An 18,903-nucleotide genomic window follows, 5' to 3' on the forward strand; every position below is an offset into this window, starting at 1 on the left:
CTTGTATTTTATTCTACACATCCTCTCGCTTTGGTATCATGGCTCTTCATCTATATACACCATGCAAATGGCAGAAATGTCCGGTATCATCTCACATATCTTCTTCATAGGCTGCTGCTTTCACCTGACTCCAAGAAACTTTTCCAAAATATCCCTCTTTCCACTACCCCCGGCATAGCCATCGTCATTCGAGGAAACAAAATAGGACTTCTTCACGACAGGTTTAGTCCTCACAGTATAGACAAGCCGATAATGAAGTGCTTGCAGGCTTTCCTTGGCCTCAGTGCGTTTCATATGTGAGGCACCAGAATCCTGAATAGCAGTAAATATAGCTTTCACTCGATCTGCAAGTTTATCCACCTGTTTATTAAATTCAATCTCCCCCTCCTTATCTGAGAAAGAACGCTGTAAAGTCCCTGAGTCAATCGCCACGTCAAGTATTGTGGTTAAAGCAGCTAAGTTGGCAAAGTCAAATGGCTCCTTATCTTCCGGCCGATGTTCGTTAACTCTAAAACGTTCACCTTTTAATTGTGAGCTGATTTTCCGTAGGTTGATCAGCTCGGAGTCCGACTTATCGAGTGGCGAGCTATCCATGAACAGAAAGGCGGATGCAAGACGACATCTGAACAAAGCAATCTCTGGGGTTATTGGGGGTATATTTCTAAGTAGAAGACATTGGAGAGTTGTATCTTTGAATGTTTGATAAGTATTTTGGGCTAACTCGTGGGCCTGGAACTAGTTAGCCTACCAACGGACAAGCAAATTTATTGGAAGACATACGTTGGCCTCTGGTAGAGCAGAAGACTTTGTCTGGCCGAATAACGCAGGAATTGCTCGTCGTGTCTCAGCACAGACCGCTCCATCGTTCATGACAGTTTCGTCGAGCGCCAAGCGAAATAGGATCTTCAATGTATGTTCACGAGTCAAAGCATTTAGTCTATAGATACAGTTATTAGTAGGAAGGCAAGGAAAGACAAACGAGGAAGACGGACTCACTTTTCAGCTATGTTAGAAAGTAGTGCTAAAACAGATAATAAATATTTCTTGTCTACGGGGGGTAATGACTCTAAAAAATTTTGATCAGAAAAATCAACTCTCTTAATTTTAGTGTAAGGGGGTACTCACCTTCTTCATCAACATTACGAGTATCAGGCACTAGAGGCTCTGCAGCATCTAGTGCGCTACTTCTCGCCCCCAGCGTTGCAAACAAGCGATCAATATGCGAAGGTTGGACGAGAGAAGCCATTAGATATTCAGGAGAAACCTAAGCGTATTATTAACTAGGGTTTAACCTATGTATGGAGGTAGACTTAGGCTAACGAACCTGAAGAGTACTGATATATGCAAACCGAAGTTCATCTCGTGGTTCCGTGGCCACTAGTTGCCTGTTAGCAATGCACATAATCAACACTTCATTTTTTGGTATAGGAGTTCACACCTGACTGTAGAATCCAGAGTAAAACATCATTCTGTAAGGGGATGTATTTCAGCACTTCCCCAACCACACCTGATAGAAACGCTCTATCACGAGAAGAAGGTTCTATTGCGGGATTTAGTATGATAGAAAAGATAATATACGACCGGTAGTAGACGACATCTCACCTCTGAGGACACCCTCCCAAGACTCAGGATCTACTGACAGGATTGGGAAAGGCTCAACATCGACTGTTGGTGGATCATCACGAAAGAAGGACCAGTTTATACCTTGTCGAAGGGCCTCTGTCCGCAGCACTGCATCCTTCAGTCGCCGAGCAGCAACTGGATCTGAGGTATCTGAAACTAAAGAGGCATATACATCATCTTTATCAGTGGGGTTCTTGCCCTTGGTTTTGTATTTGCCCATGGATTCCTGGATGAGCACTTTTGCAGCCGACACCTGGGCCTCTCTCTCCTTGTCATGCATGGCATCTGCTACGAGGTCATCTAGGGAGAACTTATGTGTTGTTCTGGCCGTGGCTGTCTGTGTTTCCTTGGACTTGGGCTTAGGTTTGCCCCTCGAGCTCTTCCGGCCCTTTGAGCCGGACATGTCTGTATCTGAGCCTTCATTCTGGCCCGAGGTGCCCAAGAACTTAGCCAGCAGCTCATCCGTAGAGATGGCAATGGAATTAATAGAGTAGTCATCATCGTCGTCGTCAGATGCTGTGATCACAATCTGCCCGTCCTTGAACACCCGCTGGGAGCCGGGAACAGTTGTGAACGACGAGACAGCTGGCTCATCCATGGGAGTGTGCTGGTGATGGCTTGTCTCGGCAGCGCCAGAGCTATCATTTCTTGAGCGGTCTTGCAGTATAACCTGCTCCTGCCTGGGCTCTGAGAGAGAAGAGGTAAGCTGGACGGGGGATGAGAGGTCTGGCGGGCAAGAAGTCAGTGGTGGTGACGAAGAGCAAGGCCCATCTTTGCTGCTGGGCCGTTTCACGCCCGCTACAGGTTGTGGCTCTGGAGAAGACTCTGCGGGCTTGAAATAGAAGGATATCTTGTGATTTTCTTTCATTATATAGAATTTCTTTGCTTTTATAGTTGGCTCTTTTGGCTCTTCTTTTGGACGCTCGAGACGCGCTTTGCGAGAACCTACTTCTAATTTGAGATATCACGTGATATTAATTAATCCATCCATGGATAACTACTGTTGGCCTACTATTTTCCGAGAATAATATAACGGCTAAGTAATATTATATTTATAACTACTATATAGGTAACGCTTGTCAAGTTGGTAGATCTCGAGGGGTATGCAAGGGCAAGCCAATAATATAACCTTCTGCATCAGCTACTTTTCGAGCGCTCTGGACTGTAATCTCTTTTTTTGTTTTCTCGCCAGACTCCGTTGCTCTTCCACGCGCAGCTGCTGCCTTGTATATGATAGCTAGCAAGCTGAAGCGTGAGTTGTCTGTAAGTTGTGATGTCATTATTGCTATGAAGCGTACAAAACACCACATCCCCTTTTGAACAGCAAACAAAGGTATCAAGTACGCCTAACTCGATGGCTGCTTGTCAGGCGGATGTGTGTACGACTCTTCGCTGCTAAGATATTAACCCAGCATCTTAGATTGATAGACAATGAAGACTATCTGCAAATTGTAAGTAAAAGCCACATGGCTAAGGGAGCATATATCAATCAAAGATCGACTGAAGGAGCCCAAGCCGCGTTAGATTAACACCGCAAGCTTAAGGGATGTTTCCGAGAGGATGATTCCTTGAAGGAGGAGAAGGCTGTGAAAGAACTGGAGACACACTGAACCCCTTCTCCAGCCCTTAGATTGGACACTCGCCATACGGAGTATAAAATATCACACCAAAGATGGTGACCATCTTGAAGTAATATATAACTGCTCCATAAATGTCGGCAAGACAAACGTCATAGCCAAGTGGTTAACGGGTAGGAAAAAACCCGAGCCGCCTCAACCGTCACAAGCATTGGCCCCAGGGTCGGACAGAGCGGCTTTAAGAAATGGCGAGAAGCAGGCTGGCGATCCGTACATGAGATACGAGGCACAGCACGACACTGGTCCACACACACGCACTGCGTCTTGGTTGAACGCGCAATTCGGATCGTCGTTTCAAGTTGATGGCAGCCTCAAACCGCGTAAGAAGCACGAGATATGCTGCAGCCCAAGCGGAGGAAACACGAAGCAATTTAACCAGGGCCAACTACGGAGTTCACTGTACCGCAAGACCCCTAGCAGCGATAGGCGAAGGGCACTGATACGGAGGCTGTGCCGAAGCAGTTCTTCTTCGCATTCTCTCGCATTCCTTGATGTTCGCGCTAGTTGATTTCTGCATGGAATTATCCAATATTTAATGTTTGCCAGGAGGATCTCTTCGCTAGTTAATAATCAAGCCGCTGAGGTGGAAGGCCGAGCGAGACGGACGAAGCCTCCACAACTGGCGGCTGAGCCGGTCGTTCCGTTAAGGTGTTCTTCTAGGAAGGCCGACAGCAAAGTTGGCGTTGGTGATGTGTCGGTTGGCTGTCTGTCTGTCTGGCTGTCTGGCTTGTCTGCCTACCTGGCTGCGGGCTCTGAGATAACAATGCGAGGCATGTGTAAGGAACAGGGGGGCGAGTAACGGATGGATGCATGATCCCTGGCGCGGCATCACCCCTGATGCGAGTTCGCGGATGGTGTTTTGCTTGTTTTTCCCCATACTCTGCCACCGGCCATGGCCACGACGGATATTGAAAACTCCGCCAGCCCGCAGCCAGCCAGACGGACGGACAGACAGACAGGCAGACAGGCCATGGGCCATCCACGCCGTGGCCGAGGTTGAACAGCGCAGTCTCGGATGGATCACAGGGCGGCTGTCGGCGTCACAGTGGTTAGCCAGCAGCATCACAACACCGACGCAGCAGCAACTTACGAGCAGGTAGCAGTAACAGTACTCCCGTAGCAAGCAGACATATGTACTCCGTACATCTAGACATCATCGTACCAGGCCAGCCTTCCGCAGGCACACCGACAGCCCAGCGAGGACGAGCCCGGCCCGCCCGCCCCTTGCGCCCAGCCGGTGCCTGGAGCTCGCTGCTAAGCCGCTGGAGAAGTGGACAAGTAGCCAACAGCCAGCGCGAGGGTCACTCGCTGTAACTGGCCAAGCAGAGCCCACCGCCAGCTGAGCTCCAACTCTGGGTCGTCTCCGTAATTCTTCGTCTTCGTCTCGCTCTTCTTCGTCTTCAGCCTCGTCCTCCATCGTCTGCACCGGCCGCCCTCGTTTTTTTTTCCTCCGCCGCGACGGAGACATCGGAAGAAGCTGCTGATTATTGTTTTTCCCGTGCCGCTGTGCCTGTGGTTGGTTTGGGCGTCTCTCCTGCGCTGGCGGTCTTGCTTGGTGTCTCTTCTCAGTCTCTCTCGTCTCCGAAGGTTTCTGTGGCCACCACGCATCATCATCACCACAACCACAACCACTAACCACCGCCGCCGCCTGCCTACCACCGGCCTCGCGCTCCCTCCAGACGCTGCTCTCGCCAAAGACCTCGCTCTTCTCGCTCTCTCACTCAGTCAGTCGGCCCTGCAGCTGGCTCTGGTCGGCACCCGGACGCTGCAAACTCGCCCTATTCGCCCTATGGACCCGTCGGTCTCGCAGCCTCTGCTCTCCTGAACCAGTGTCCCTTTCCCTTTTTTCCTCTGGTCCACACGCTCCCTGCGTACAAGTGCCGGATCAATTCTCAAAGGCCTCGCGGGAGCCCTGTCAGGCTGCCTTGCTGTCTGCTGCTCTCCTCCTGGCCGTCGTGGTCGTTCCCTACTCTTCCGGTGCTGTCTCTATACCCCCTTCGGCTGCTTTTTTATTTACATCACCACCTCTTTTTCTCTCTTACGTCTACCACTCCGGCGCAGGCTCGACTACTTGAACCAACAAACAAAAAAGGATACGATACGAAAAGAAGAAGAAAAAAAAAAAAAGAGAGAGAGAAAGGACCAGTTGGACGGCCATACTCTATGCAATATCTAAGAAGCTAGGACGCCATGGCCGTGGTTCAGTTTGGAAGCGAAGATGAGTCGAACGTATCGAAACCGTCGAAGCGGATGCGATGGGCCACCCAGCGCCGTCCCGGCAGGCAAGGCTCGAGAAAGCGAACCTCGATCATGGACAAGCTGCACCAGCGAGCAGGTTCAAAGGACGAGAAGCGGAGGTCTAATACCAGCAGCCTCCCCAATGGCAGCGAGCCCTCAGATGCCTCTGATGAGGCCGACAGACGGCGGATCTATGTCAACGTACCGCCGCCGCCTCACCAGAGAGACGAGAACGGCAAGTCGACCATAACTTTTGGACGAAACAAGGTCCGGACAGCAAAGTACACTCCTCTCAGCTTCGTCCCAAAGAACCTGTACTACCAATTTCACAATATGGCCAATGTTTACTTCCTGTTCATCATCATCCTCAGTGTGAGTGTTTCCCCTTTCATTTGCCATCACAATTTTTTTCTTTTTCCTTTTTTTTTTTTTTTTTCTTGTATACAAGATTGACAATTTGTGATCTGTTGCACTGGTGCAGATTTTCTCCTTTTTCGGTGCCACCAACCCTGGCCTGGGAGCAGTGCCACTTATCTCCATTCTGACGGTTACCGCGCTGAAAGATGGTGTTGAAGATTGGCGAAGGACAGTGCTGGATAACGATTTGAATAATTCGCCCATTCACCGCCTTGTAGGCTGGAACAACGTCAATTCTACCGAGGATAATGTATCACTATGGCGTCGGATCAAGAAGGCGACGACGAGGGGGATCCGACGGGCCTGGAAGTGGTTCAAGCGTGTGAGAAAGGGCGAAAAGCCCGAGCCCAAACCAGTCGTGGAGGATACGCCGCGAATGTCGATAGCTACTCAACGGCCCGAGTTCCGCAATTCAACCTATTCCTACCGACCGTCCTACCAGGCCGACCGTCCTGGAAACGACAGCGAAGACATCCAAATGACACCCCTCCCATCCCCAGGCGTCAATGGAAATGGTAAAGCCGAACCACGCGCTCCTCCTCCTTTCAATGAGACCCCAATGACACACCCGAGCAAGTTCTACGGCAGTATTCTGAACAAGTCATGGCAACCGTCTGGGTCTGCCAGATTTAAACGTGACTACTGGAAGAACGTAGAAGTGGGTGACTTTATCCGAATCTACAATGGAGAGCAAATTCCAGCTGATGTGGTGGTCCTGTCTACCTCTGACCCGGACGGTGGCTGCTACGTTGAAACCAAGAACCTCGATGGAGAAACAAACTTGAAAGTGCGACAGGCACTCCACTGCGGACGTGCCGTCAAACACGCGAGAGATTGTGAAGCAGCCCAATTCGTCATTGAGAGCGAGCAACCACATCCCAATCTTTACCAGTACAGCGGTGCTATCAAGTGGTCGCAGGCTAACCCTGATTACCCGGACTCCCCTGAAAAGGAGATGGCGGAAGCAATCACCATCAACAACGTCTTGCTTCGTGGCTGCAACTTGAGGAACACTGAATGGGTCCTTGCAGTCGTCATATTCACCGGCCTGCAAACGAAGATTATGCTCAATACTGGCATCAGCCCACGCAAAACCGCGCGGCTGGCCAAGGATCTCAATTGGAATGTCGTCTACAATTTTATCATACTCTTTGCCATGTGTCTTACTTCTGGTATCGTGCAGGGAGCTACGTGGGGCCAAGGTGACAATTCTTTGGACTGGTTCGAGTATGGGTCATATGGCGGCAAACCCAGTGTCGATGGAATCATCACATTCTGGGCATCCCTTATCCTGTTCCAGAACCTTGTCCCGATCTCTCTTTTTGTCTCTCTTGAGATCGTTCGTACTCTCCAGGCCGTCTTCATTCACAGTGATACCTTCATGTACTATGAAAAACTAGAATACCCCTGCACCCCCAAATCTTGGAATATCTCAGATGATCTTGGCCAGATTGAATATATCTTCTCCGACAAGACCGGTACCTTGACCCAGAATATCATGGAGTTCAAGAAATGCACTATCAATGGTGTTTCTTATGGCGAGGCCTACACCGAAGCACAGGCTGGAATGCAGCGCAGACAAGGAATCAATGTGGAAGAAGTCTCCAGAAAGGCCAAAGAAGAAATAGCGCAGTCTAGAGCTTCGATGTTGAAGCAGCTCAGAGCTATTCACGACAACCCGTATCTCCATGATGATGAACTCACCTTTGTGTCTTCGAACTTTGTCTCTGATCTCACCGGCTCGTCGGGCGAGGAACAGAGGGACGCTGTTACGAACTTCATGATTGCTCTCGCTTTATGTCATACTGTCATCACAGAACGTACACCGGGTGACCCCCCCAGAATTGATTTCAAGGCTCAATCTCCAGATGAAGCCGCTCTCGTATCTACAGCGCGAGACTGCGGATTCACCGTACTCGGCCGATCCGGCGATGATATCCGACTGAATGTCATGGGCGAGGAACGACGATACACCGTTCTTAACACTCTAGAGTTCAACTCTACCAGAAAGCGCATGAGTGCCATCATCAGAATGCCTGATGGAAGAATCATACTCTTCTGCAAGGGTGCCGATAGCATAATATATTCCCGCCTTTCTCGCGGTAAGCAAGCTGAACTCAGGAAGAATACTGCGGCCCAACTCGAAGTTTTCGCCAGGGAAGGTCTCCGAACGCTCTGTGTAGGACAACGCATCCTTTCAGAAGAGGAATACCAGGAGTGGAGTAAGGCTTATGAGGATGCTGCTCAGGCCATTACCGACCGTGACGAGAAGCTTGAGGAGGCAGCAAGCTCCATTGAACGTGAGCTTACTTTACTCGGAGGAACCGCCATTGAAGATAGATTGCAAGATGGTGTTCCAGACACCATTTCCTTGCTTGGAGCTGCTGGTATCAAATTGTGGGTTTTGACAGGCGACAAGGTCGAGACCGCTATCAATATTGGTTTCTCTTGCAACCTGCTGACCAGCGACATGGAGCTAATCGTCTTCAATATTGACCCGGACGATATGGATGCTGCCACCACAGAGATAGACAACAACCTTGCGAATTTCAACCTCACAGGATCTGACGCAGAACTTCTTGCAGCTCAAAAGAATCACGAGCCTCCGGCTGCCACTCACGCTCTTGTTATTGACGGAGAGACTCTCAAGTTAATGCTCAGCGATAAACTGAAGCAAAAGTTCCTTTTGTTATGCAAACAATGCAAGTCTGTCATTTGCTGCCGAGTCAGTCCTGCGCAGAAGGCTCAAGTTGTTAAAATGGTCAAGGAAGGGCTGAAAGTGATGGCTCTCTCTGTCGGCGATGGCGCCAATGACGTTTCTATGATTCAGGAAGCTGATGTTGGTGTTGGTATTGCTGGTGAAGAAGGACGACAAGCAGTCATGTCTTCGGACTATGCCATTGGACAGTTCAGGTTCTTGCAGCGTTTGATTCTGGTGCATGGTCGATGGTCGTATCGTCGCCTTGCAGAGACTCTTGCAAACTTCTTCTACAAGGTATGTGTTCGCTTTTATTCTTTCCACCATCAATGTATCGTTCTCTAACTATAGTATAGAACCTTGTCTGGACATGCGCTCTGTTTTGGTATTCCATATATAACAACTTTGATAGTTCGTACCTTTTCGAGGGTACTTACATCATTCTGGTAAACCTTGCGTTTACCTCGTTACCTGTTATTTTGATGGGCATTCTTGACCAGGACGTTGATGATAAAGTGTCTCTTGCCGTCCCACAGCTTTACAAAACTGGTATCGAGCAGAAGGAATGGACTCGCACCAAGTTCTGGTATGTCAATCTTTTATTTTCCCACCTTCTTTTAGTTTCGAAGACTTCTAACCGTGTATATACAGGCTTTACATGTTGGATGGATTGTATCAGTCTGTGATTTGTTTCTTCATGACGTATCTCCTGTTCCGTCCAGGACAGAACGTCAGTGAAAATGGCCTGGACCTCAGTGACCGTACACGAATGGGTATCTACGTTGCCTCATGCGCGATTGTATGCAGCAATACCTACGTCCTGCTCAATACCTATCGTTGGGATTGGTTGACTGTCCTAATTAACGCTGTGAGCTCGCTTCTTCTTTGGTTCTGGACGGGTGTCTACTCTGCTACCACATCGGCGGGTACATTCTACAAAGCGGCATCTGAAGTATATGGAAGTCTGTCGTTCTGGGCTCTCACATTCGTCACTGTTGTCATGTGCCTTGGGCCGAGATTCACCATCAAGTCTGTCCAGAAGATATACTTCCCTCGGGATGTCGACATTGTTCGTGAGCAGGTTACACTCGGAAAATACAAGTACCTTGAAAAATACGAGGCTTACGTTCCCCCATCACACGCATTCGCTGCCCAATCCTCGGGGATCATGCAAAACAGCAAACCTGCTGCAAAGCGAGATCCAAATCAACCCGAAGAAGAACGCCCCATATACCCCCCATCTGTTGCACCAACCGCAACAACCCATAACCCACGCAGCCAAAATGGCAGTGACACAACTGCCTACACAGCAAGTCTGGACCTCCGACCTCCAGCGCATCAGTCACTAGAGCAAGAGCGCAACCCACCACGAGATCGTGTAAGGCCATCGATAGATCGCTGCAGATCCTCAGTGGATCGGGTCAGGTCAAGTTTCGAAGCCAGCAGTGACTTCACTTCGGCGGCAATGTTAGCCCGAATTGAATCTAGTCATGTTAGGGGCGACCCCAACAACCATCCTGCGATCCAGGAACATTAAGTGTATATATACGATTCACGTCCATATCGGCTGGCATATATGCACCAGCACCAAACCTCCTCCTTTAATTCCCCACGGCCCCTCGTTCAATGCGCGCACGTATCACGACTTTCCATACTTTTTCTCTTTCGTACGGTTTTCTTTTCTCTCCCAATAATTCGAAATATCAGCCATCTCAGATACCATTTCCCGCCCTGCCGTCCTCTGCGCTACCTTATTGACTTCCATGTTGCATTTTCAACTTCATCGTCTCATCCAGCTTCCTCCGTTCCGCTAGGCGTTTTGCAATTCGGTCTTTGGCTATGCTTTCTTTTTTTCTTTTCTTTTTTTTTTTTTTTTTTTTTTTTTTTTTTTTTTTTTTTTTTTTTTTTTTTTCCATACTTGCTCGCATGATATCACTTGCTTCTCTTCATTTTTCTTTCCTCGTGTTGTAATTTTATTCCCTTGAGCGCGAAAAGCAAATAATTCCTCTTTCTATTTTTTGCGCTACATCTATCCCCCCCTTTTGGGCTTTAGGTTGCCTGTTTGTATAAAGATATATTCGATCGAGAGAATACCCCTTTACTTGCCTTGAGGGAGAACTGGCGCTTTTGAGACGAGGCCCTTCCCGCGTATCTTACGGAGAAGACACCTGTTTTCCTACCTTGGCTTGTTTTGCAGTTTGCTCCTACATATTCCCATCCTGATTATAACGGTGCTCACGTCCTTTCGAGGGCAGCTGTGCATGACATAGAAAATAGTATATATTCTGACTACTATAACCGCTCAACCACACAGCTTCCAGAAATTAGTAATCCCCCCGCAGCGGCACAACGGATGCATATATTGACCGTAGGTGTCAATAATCAAAGTACCCCGTAGTGATGACCAATAAAGGGGGCCTGTTTGCCCCTTGGTAGTCGCAAGGTTGGTCAAAGTTGTAGTTCAAATAGTCTACGTAGTTAGTTAAGCGCCAATATAAAAAGAGTTTGTTAACTTAGTTATCGGCCTTATCGGCGTGACACGCCAAACGCACGCTGCAATTTCCAAACCACCAGCCATGATTTTATAGACTGGCCTCTTCTTCCTATCTTTATCTTTGTTATTCTTATTTTATATTCCTTTTGGATTGTTCATTTATACCTCACATGGTTATTTAGTGTGAGAAGTGTCCTGCTCTTACTCCCAGAGGAAGGACGGTCATCCTGCTCTTCTGCTCTTTACCTCAAGTCCGACTTTGGCCTTCAAACCCACAACGAAGATCCAACGGCAAGAAACGTGAAGGAGTGAGAGAACGAAGGGAGATAACTGAGGCAGTATAGGAAGAATCGGATCTATCCCGAACTCGACGCGTTTAGGGGAGGTTTTCAGCGCTTCCGGGTGCCCATGACGGCCGGCAGGTCGACCGGGGTGAAAACATGGCCGAGTTAATGAATACGCTCGAGTTGGTCTCATTTGCTTTTGATTTTTCAGTTATATATGATATATATACTGTCAAGTGACATGTATTGGCTAACGTTTGACCTCTTATTTCGGATTAGGGAGCTGAAGAGCCTGCCTGAAGAGCTTCACCTTCTGTGCCCTCGTAAAAATGACAATGATATGGAGCAGTACAACAAATACACCGAGAGCGAAAATAAATCTAGTGAAGCCGGTGCTCAGACGAACCCTGATATACTTGAGAGAATATCAGAGGCTGCGGTCCGTCGAGAGAAATTCCTCTCCTGCATACAGCTACTGGCTTTTAGTGGCGAAGAGGTTGAAGCACAGCAGCAATGGATATGGAGGCGCCTCAAGGAGACATTAGAAAGATGTGATATTTGCATCAAGGAGTACTACAGAGGGAAAATATGGCTGATTGAGACTTTGGGTGAAAGCTACGATGAATCTGAAGTGGAAAAATTCAGTAAAATGCTGGATGATTGGGATATAGCCCGAGTCGGGAAAAATTTGGATAAAGCTGCCAGTATGCTCGCAAGTATCTCCCCTGGGCAGCGTAAGATAAGCGCCCTTGATCGAGCCTCTATGCTCTCCATTTTTGAGGCGTTAAGCTCTACCCCGGTGCTAGGGAACGAGACGTTCCTTTGTGAGCATTTTGACCAACCGTTTACGATGGTACAAAGCTCGCGCGCTCTAAAGATCACAGAATATGTACCTGCCGCCACGCAGTTTCTTTTCGACAAAAACAAGCATAGAAACGATTGGGCTGTGTTTACTTGGTCAAAGCTAGCCAGACCACCGACAACTACGGAATTCGACTGTGCAATCAAGGAGCCTTTACTTGCGGCTTTACGCCGGGCATCCACTCCTCCATTTGATCCTGACTTTGTTGATTCGCTATGGCGTGGAGTCACTATCATAATTAAGGGACTGAACAAGGACCAAATCACCCACAACCTTCGAGGACTTGAACTTGATCCCTGCCGATTATCTGTTGACCACCTAGCCATTCAAGCTCCAGCTTTACGTTCAGTTATCAACACGATACATGCTCTCTTGAAGAAATCTCCAAACGACTTTTGGGATGCCATGCAAACTATTTCACCACAAGCCATTATTGAGCAGATTTTTTACAATCCCCAGTATGAAGTGTTTTTAACGGCTACTGATAATAATGACTCCTTGACTGAATCTCCCCTGAGGGACATGTTGTCATGGATAGACCCCTTTATCACGTCCCTCAAGAATACCCATCAGCCGCAAGCATGTCGGTTCCTAGTTCACCAGCTTCTCAACCGCCTTCAGGAGCCTCGATTTCCTACCATTGTCAAGTACCATTGCTTTCGAAGTGGTCTTATGGTTCTTTATCGTACCTTGCGTAGCTTCACGGATAATGAAGACTCGAGAGGTTCTGTGGCTACCATCGTTCTATCCGAAATGATGGAAGTTATAAGTGATAATATCAAGCATTTCCTTAACCCTCCACGGTTCGAAGTTGATGGGAGTGAGTCGGAGATTTCTGTTCTCTGTATGGATGTGGTCCGAAACACACTGGCACTGGAATGCCAGTCTCTAAAATCAGACTATGAAACCATCCTCAGGGATAATACTCTACAACATGGCGTTAGCACATATACAGCGCCTATATGGGATGCTGTAGTCCAACATCTTGATGAAAAGAATTTAGCCCTCTCTTCTGCAGCCCTGAGAGGTATCTTGCCTCTCGTAGGACTTGAGAAATTCCAGACGAGGGGAGAAAACACGAAAGAAAAGACGCATTTTAATGTCATTTACGGCCACCTTACTCATCTCGCATGCCAGATCCTTGAGAGATTGTCTGATTTCAGACCTGAACATCTGGACGAATTATTCAAAGCTCAAGAGACCAATGGTTCTTTGACCTCTGCATTATTCTCTGCCGACTTAAATACGTATCAGGCCGCTGTCGATCTGATAAAAGCCGTCAGTGGCCAACTGGGGCGCAAGGAAGCAATTTCTCACTTATTACAGTCGTTCTGTGCCTCCACGATGTTTGGGTTCAGCTGGTCTTTTCGGCGTATTTCCAACATGAAAACATTCGCCTCTGCTCCTAGAATGCTTAAAACTGGCACGGATATCATCGAGGTCCTCTGTGATTCGCAAACTGGAATACTGAGGACTCGAAAACTTAATGATCCAAAAGAAGTATACTTCTTGCAGAGGCTTTGGGAGTACCAGTGGTTGGCACTTTCTACAATATTCAGTCATACCGAAAAATGGCATAGAATGGGCGTTGACAGGTCAATCATGCTGGAATTCTGTCGAGACAGTATCCAGTTTGCTGAGCTTCTGTTCGACCAATTTCCAATATTTGCCACGGCCGTTGGAGAAGCCGACCCAGCACAAGCTAACTCGGCAAAGAGTAATCTCCTTCGATACCCAACTACCACAATGAATGCCATGGTAAAATGGTTACGGCTAAAGGATGAGTACCTTGCGACTACACTGGTTGGGATCGTTTCAAAAGTGCTTCGCCGTCTTGGGGATCTAAATGCAACAGTTCAGGAGGAGGCCTTGGACGTCATCAAAGATGTTGCTCTGACTGCCAAAATCAAGACTATCTTGACGGATAGTGAAAAGGCAGAACTAGTAAGGTCTATGGAGGCCTATTATAAGAAACCCCTGATCACTCCTATTCCTGCTCCAACTCCCAAAAAGAAACAAAGTTCGATTACTGCTTTTGCTAAACCCGTGGATCCCAACACGATTGTTAAATCCGAATCTAAACCGATTAAAGAGGAGGGACATGAGAGTGAGATTGACATTCCAGATGATGTTTTAATAGAACTATCAGGTTCAATTGATCTTCACAAGGCTAGAATAGCCTCTCAGAAGAAACCTATTCCCCGCCCTATCGCACCTTATAAACCACTTCCACCCGTGGCACCATTAGCAAAACCGGCTCACAATGTCCTTTCATTCCGTGAAAAGCGCGAGAGGGAAAAGGAGGCCAAGAAGAAACGTGATATGATAGAGCTCGCCAAAGTAAAGAAGAACTTGCCTTTACGTGGCATGAGTGAGCAGACAGCATCACAAGGCTCCGGCCTTAGCGGCCTTAATATAGGAGTCGTTGAGCATAAACCTGCGGACAGTATGATGGTGTCTTCCGACTCGGATTCAGACTCAGACAGTGACGATAATGGAGACGAAGATATGGTTGGGAAGCGGGTATCTTCAAAACCAGATGCTGTGAGAGCTTATGAAGAAAGTCGAAAGAAACTCCTACAACGAGTGCCCGTTAAGAAGGCAAAGATCATCCGCTCTGCCAAGGACATGCGAGCGCGGCTTGCCCCAGACTTATCGTCTCTCCATAAGACATTATTAAGTTGGGATTTCTTTTCAACGACCGTTCTTCCTCCCAACTGTGGCCGAACTGACTACACATTGGTTTCCAACGTTTTCGCAAATGCACTGGAATATCAAAAGACTTTCGAGCCATTACTGATACTAGAAGCCTGGCAAGGCTTCCAAACTGCTAGAGAGGATGCAACATTTAAAGAATTCGAAATCAAAGTTGCAAACCGTCTTTCAGTTGACTCATTTGTGGAAGTTAGCACAATTATGGAGCCTCAACAGGTCAAAGACCTAGGGCTAGGGGAAGCTGATTTAGTTCTGCTATCCCGCTCAAACAAGCCTGCCACTGATTCGAGTGCACCTCATTGTCTCGGTAGGATATCCGGAATCAAGAAGAAGAAAGGGACAGTAGAGGTATCCTATCGCATTAATCCCAGTGGCCCAATGGCTAGCGGAATTGGATCTGGAGGTGGGCTGTTTGGTGTAAAGATCACCTCTCTTACACCCCTTGAACGCGAATATGGAGCACTCATGGCTCTCCAATATTATGACCTGAGTGAGGAGATTATAAGAGCAAAGCCATCTCCAATACTGAACTATGGCCCAGAGAGCTTGAAAACCATACTGGCCACATATGACCTCAATCCGGCGCAAGCCAAGGCTATTAAATCGGCTGTGGATAACGATGCGTTCACGCTAATCCAAGGGTAAGATTGAGGGTTTAGGATTTTTTTTTATTGTCAGATACCAACTAATATTTCAATTATAGACCTCCTGGTTCAGGCAAAACCAAAACCATAGTTGCGATTGTTGGAGCGCTTCTAACACCCATCCTGGCGGAACGAAAGGTTCCACAACCAAAAATAGCCAGCGACTCAGCACAGGCGAGCAAGTCAACCCCATCAAAGAAACTGCTAGTTTGCGCGCCTAGCAATGCAGCTGTCGACGAGCTAGTGATGAGGTTTAAGGAAGGGGTGAAGACACTCAACGGTAAAACACAGCCAATCTCTGTCATTCGGTTAGGTCGAAGCGATGCGATCAATGCCAATGTGCTGGACGTTACGCTAGACGAGCTTGTCAATGCCAAGTTGAACCAGAGTGATCAAAAGAAAAATGGAGAAGAGCGTGATTTACAGAGCTATTTCAACGAGCACAAGGAAACCTCTGCCAAATTCATTGAGATACGGCAGAGAATTGATCAATGCAGGGCGAGAGCAGAGCCCGTCTCTAACGAGCTCGAACGAGAATTCGATCTTCTAAAACGAAAGAAGGCTCAACTAAGTCAGGCCATTGATAATGCTAGAGACAAGAACCATGCCGCAGCACGAAATGCTGAGTTGACTCGACGACGAATACAACAAGAAATCATTGACGGAGCCCATGTTATCTGCTCCACCCTTAGCGGCAGTGGACATGAAATGTTCCAAAGTCTAAGTATCGAATTTGAGACAGTTATCATCGACGAGGCTGCCCAGTCTATTGAATTGAGCGCTCTCATTCCTCTCAAATATGGCTGCTCCAAGTGTGTTCTAGTTGGAGATCCCAAACAGCTACCTCCAACAGTGTTATCGAAGGAAGCATCTCGATTCCAATATGAACAAAGTTTGTTCGTTCGAATGCAAGCAAACCATCCAAATGATGTCCATCTTCTCGACACTCAATACCGAATGCATCCAGAGATAAGCAAATTCCCAAGCCAAGCGTTCTATGATGGGAAGCTACAAGATGGACCTGGAATGGCGCCATTACGGAAAAAGCCATGGCACGGAAGTGAGCTTCTTGGGCCATATCGGTTTTTCGATGTCCAGGGCATGCACTCCAGTGCTGCCAAGGGCCATTCTTTGGTTAACATTGCAGAACTTACAGTAGCAATGCGCCTCTACGAACGGCTCCTGGCTGACTATAGAAATTATGATTTTGCGGGGAAGATTGGCATAATCACGCCTTACAAAGGCCAGCTGAGGGAGCTCAAGAGTCGGTTTGCTGCTAAATATGGCAGTTCAATATTCACCGCTGTTGAGTTTAATACCACAGATGCATTCCAAGGAAGGGAGTGCGAGGTTATCATATTCTCTTGTGTCCGAGCATCTGACCGAGGAATAGGGTTTTTGTCCGATATTCGTCGAATGAATGTTGGATTGACACGAGCCAAGTCATCGCTTTGGGTGCTTGGAAATTCTCAATCTCTTGTCCGAGGTGAATTTTGGAGGGCGTTGATCTATGATGCTCGAGAACGCCAGCTTTATACTGAGGGAGACATCCTGCGAATCCTGCAGAAACCTCAAATCAGCCTAGACATGGAATTAAATAACGTCGAAATGGTAGACGCTCCTGCAGAAGTTGGTAATATCCCAACTCCTTCATCAAGGCCAGGTTCATCCATGGCTGGAAGCAGTAACTCTAGGCCGCCTTCCAGACTGTCAAATCCCCAGTCCACCGCCGAATCATTGCCCAGCGAACTGCCCTCAGGTAGTGCAGTGGGCACGCCCGTCCCATGCCTTCCGGATGGCCCTTCTGGGGGTAAGTCTGGGCTAAATGACTTGGCCATGTGCGGATATTGCGGAAGCCATCAGCATATGACACATAATTGTGACAACATCGATGCCAAGATAGCCTGTCAGGGCACTTGTCGAAGATGCGGAGATGAGACGCATTCGATTCGGGATTGCAAAGCTGAACGCTGCGTTCAATGTGGAGAAACCGGCCATCTTGCAAATGACTGCAAGTCCACAACGGTGCTACCCAAATGGGAAAAGAATAAAATCATCAAAGAAGAAGCCCATCACAAGAGCATGCAGCAAGCGAGAATAGAAAGACAGAAACAGAAGGCCATTGCGGCTCACGACCCGAAAATACCACTAATACAGGTTCCTGGAAAGAAACCTTCAGCTGAGAACACAGCCCCTCCACATAATAGTGGCCCTGGGAAGAGGAAACGATCTGACCCCCAGGCTTCAAGTGACCCAAAGGTAATGCGACTTGACCAGAGCACTGCATCTTCGACTCCTCCGAAGGATTCCAAAGGAAAGAAACAAGACGGCAGCACCTCTGCCGCAGCACAGACACCAGCTGTAAACCTGCCAAAAGGCCCGAGAGGACGAAAAGCGGATCCTCACAGCGTTGCGCCGCCCCCAAGTGTATGCTAAGTGACCCATCTGCAAGATTCCGATAACTAACTGACAGCTACTGACATCACCTTCTCCTCCTAGGACCTTGTAATACCATCGCGAGATAGCCGCGAGAGTCGCCCAATTTCTACCGAACAGCCTCCTCCGGCGGCCAATAAGGTAAGTCACTCAACGTCTACTACATATAGTTCTACACCGCTCTATCAAACGGGGACTTAGAAGAACCCGTTTTTTACATTCATAAAAATAAGGGGGAACAGACAATCTAATACATCCATCGTAGGTTGGTGACTCTACCAGCGGTCCTCCCATGAGGCCAAAAGGCGACAGACGACCTCCTCCTCCAATGCGCAAAAAGAAGCCTGCAGACGTCTTTATTCGTCCAAAACGCAGGTAAAAAGAAAAAAAAGAATAACAAGACAGACATGCACATAGTGTGAAAGAAGAAATAACTCACGAAACCGCTGAAGTATCGAGGATGACTTTATTTTTCCTCGTGCAATATCTCCCTTATCTTTCCCATTCTTGCATTGTATTCCTAGAACTCTTTTCTCTTCTCGCTAGCTAGTTATCCTTGCATCCGCCGCCTTATACTGTGATATTATTGACGGCGCGCACATTCACAGCAGTGACGCAGCTTTCTCTGTGCCTGACCCGAAGACACAGTGGTTGGGTTTTTCCGGGTACAGTGGAGATTCTTCAGGTTACCCGCCCTTACATGACGAGCATAAGCCTCTTCGCTTTTTGTCGCATTGAGGGACAGAGCTTTGTCTCTTTCACATTTTCAGGCCGATGATGGTATTGAAATTCTAGATCCTTCTACCAATCAACCGCCGTTCAGCCGTCTTGTTGGTGCTCGGCGCGAGACCTGTT

The 18,903-nt window shown here is 47.9% G+C and overlaps 4 protein-coding genes across 4 annotated transcripts; 2 read left to right on the plus strand and 2 right to left on the minus strand.

The window, feature by feature from the left end:
- Nucleotides 1-120: 120 nt before the first annotated feature.
- ARB_02019 (uncharacterized protein) lies at nucleotides 121-1,246 on the minus strand (the record flags this gene model as incomplete). Its single annotated transcript, XM_003011744.1, has 4 exons — nucleotides 121-735; nucleotides 781-937; nucleotides 997-1,066; nucleotides 1,126-1,246. The coding sequence occupies 4 exons, from the start codon at nucleotides 1,244-1,246 to the stop codon at nucleotides 121-123; spliced, it is 963 nt and encodes a 320-aa protein (XP_003011790.1).
- Nucleotides 1,247-1,552: 306 nt separating this feature from the next.
- On the minus strand, nucleotides 1,553-2,903 carry ARB_02020 (uncharacterized protein; the record flags this gene model as incomplete). The annotated part of the gene is made up of 2 exons (XM_003011745.1): nucleotides 1,553-2,568; nucleotides 2,753-2,903. The coding sequence occupies 2 exons, from the start codon at nucleotides 2,901-2,903 to the stop codon at nucleotides 1,553-1,555; spliced, it is 1,167 nt and encodes a 388-aa protein (XP_003011791.1).
- Nucleotides 2,904-5,450: 2,547 nt separating this feature from the next.
- ARB_02021 (uncharacterized protein) lies at nucleotides 5,451-10,150 on the plus strand (the record flags this gene model as incomplete). The annotated part of the gene is made up of 4 exons (XM_003011746.1): nucleotides 5,451-5,870; nucleotides 5,980-8,910; nucleotides 8,970-9,199; nucleotides 9,265-10,150. The coding sequence occupies 4 exons, from the start codon at nucleotides 5,451-5,453 to the stop codon at nucleotides 10,148-10,150; spliced, it is 4,467 nt and encodes a 1,488-aa protein (XP_003011792.1).
- Nucleotides 10,151-11,632: 1,482 nt separating this feature from the next.
- On the plus strand, nucleotides 11,633-18,048 carry ARB_02022 (uncharacterized protein; the record flags this gene model as incomplete). Its single annotated transcript, XM_003011747.1, has 2 exons — nucleotides 11,633-15,609; nucleotides 15,672-18,048. The coding sequence occupies 2 exons, from the start codon at nucleotides 11,633-11,635 to the stop codon at nucleotides 18,046-18,048; spliced, it is 6,354 nt and encodes a 2,117-aa protein (XP_003011793.1).
- Between the last annotated feature and the right edge of the window lie 855 nt (nucleotides 18,049-18,903).

The sequence above is a fragment of the Trichophyton benhamiae genome, assembly GCF_000151125.1.
Source record: "Trichophyton benhamiae CBS 112371 chromosome Unknown Abenha-G-c-62g06.r1, whole genome shotgun sequence".
Lineage (NCBI taxonomy): Eukaryota > Fungi > Ascomycota > Eurotiomycetes > Onygenales > Arthrodermataceae > Trichophyton > Trichophyton benhamiae.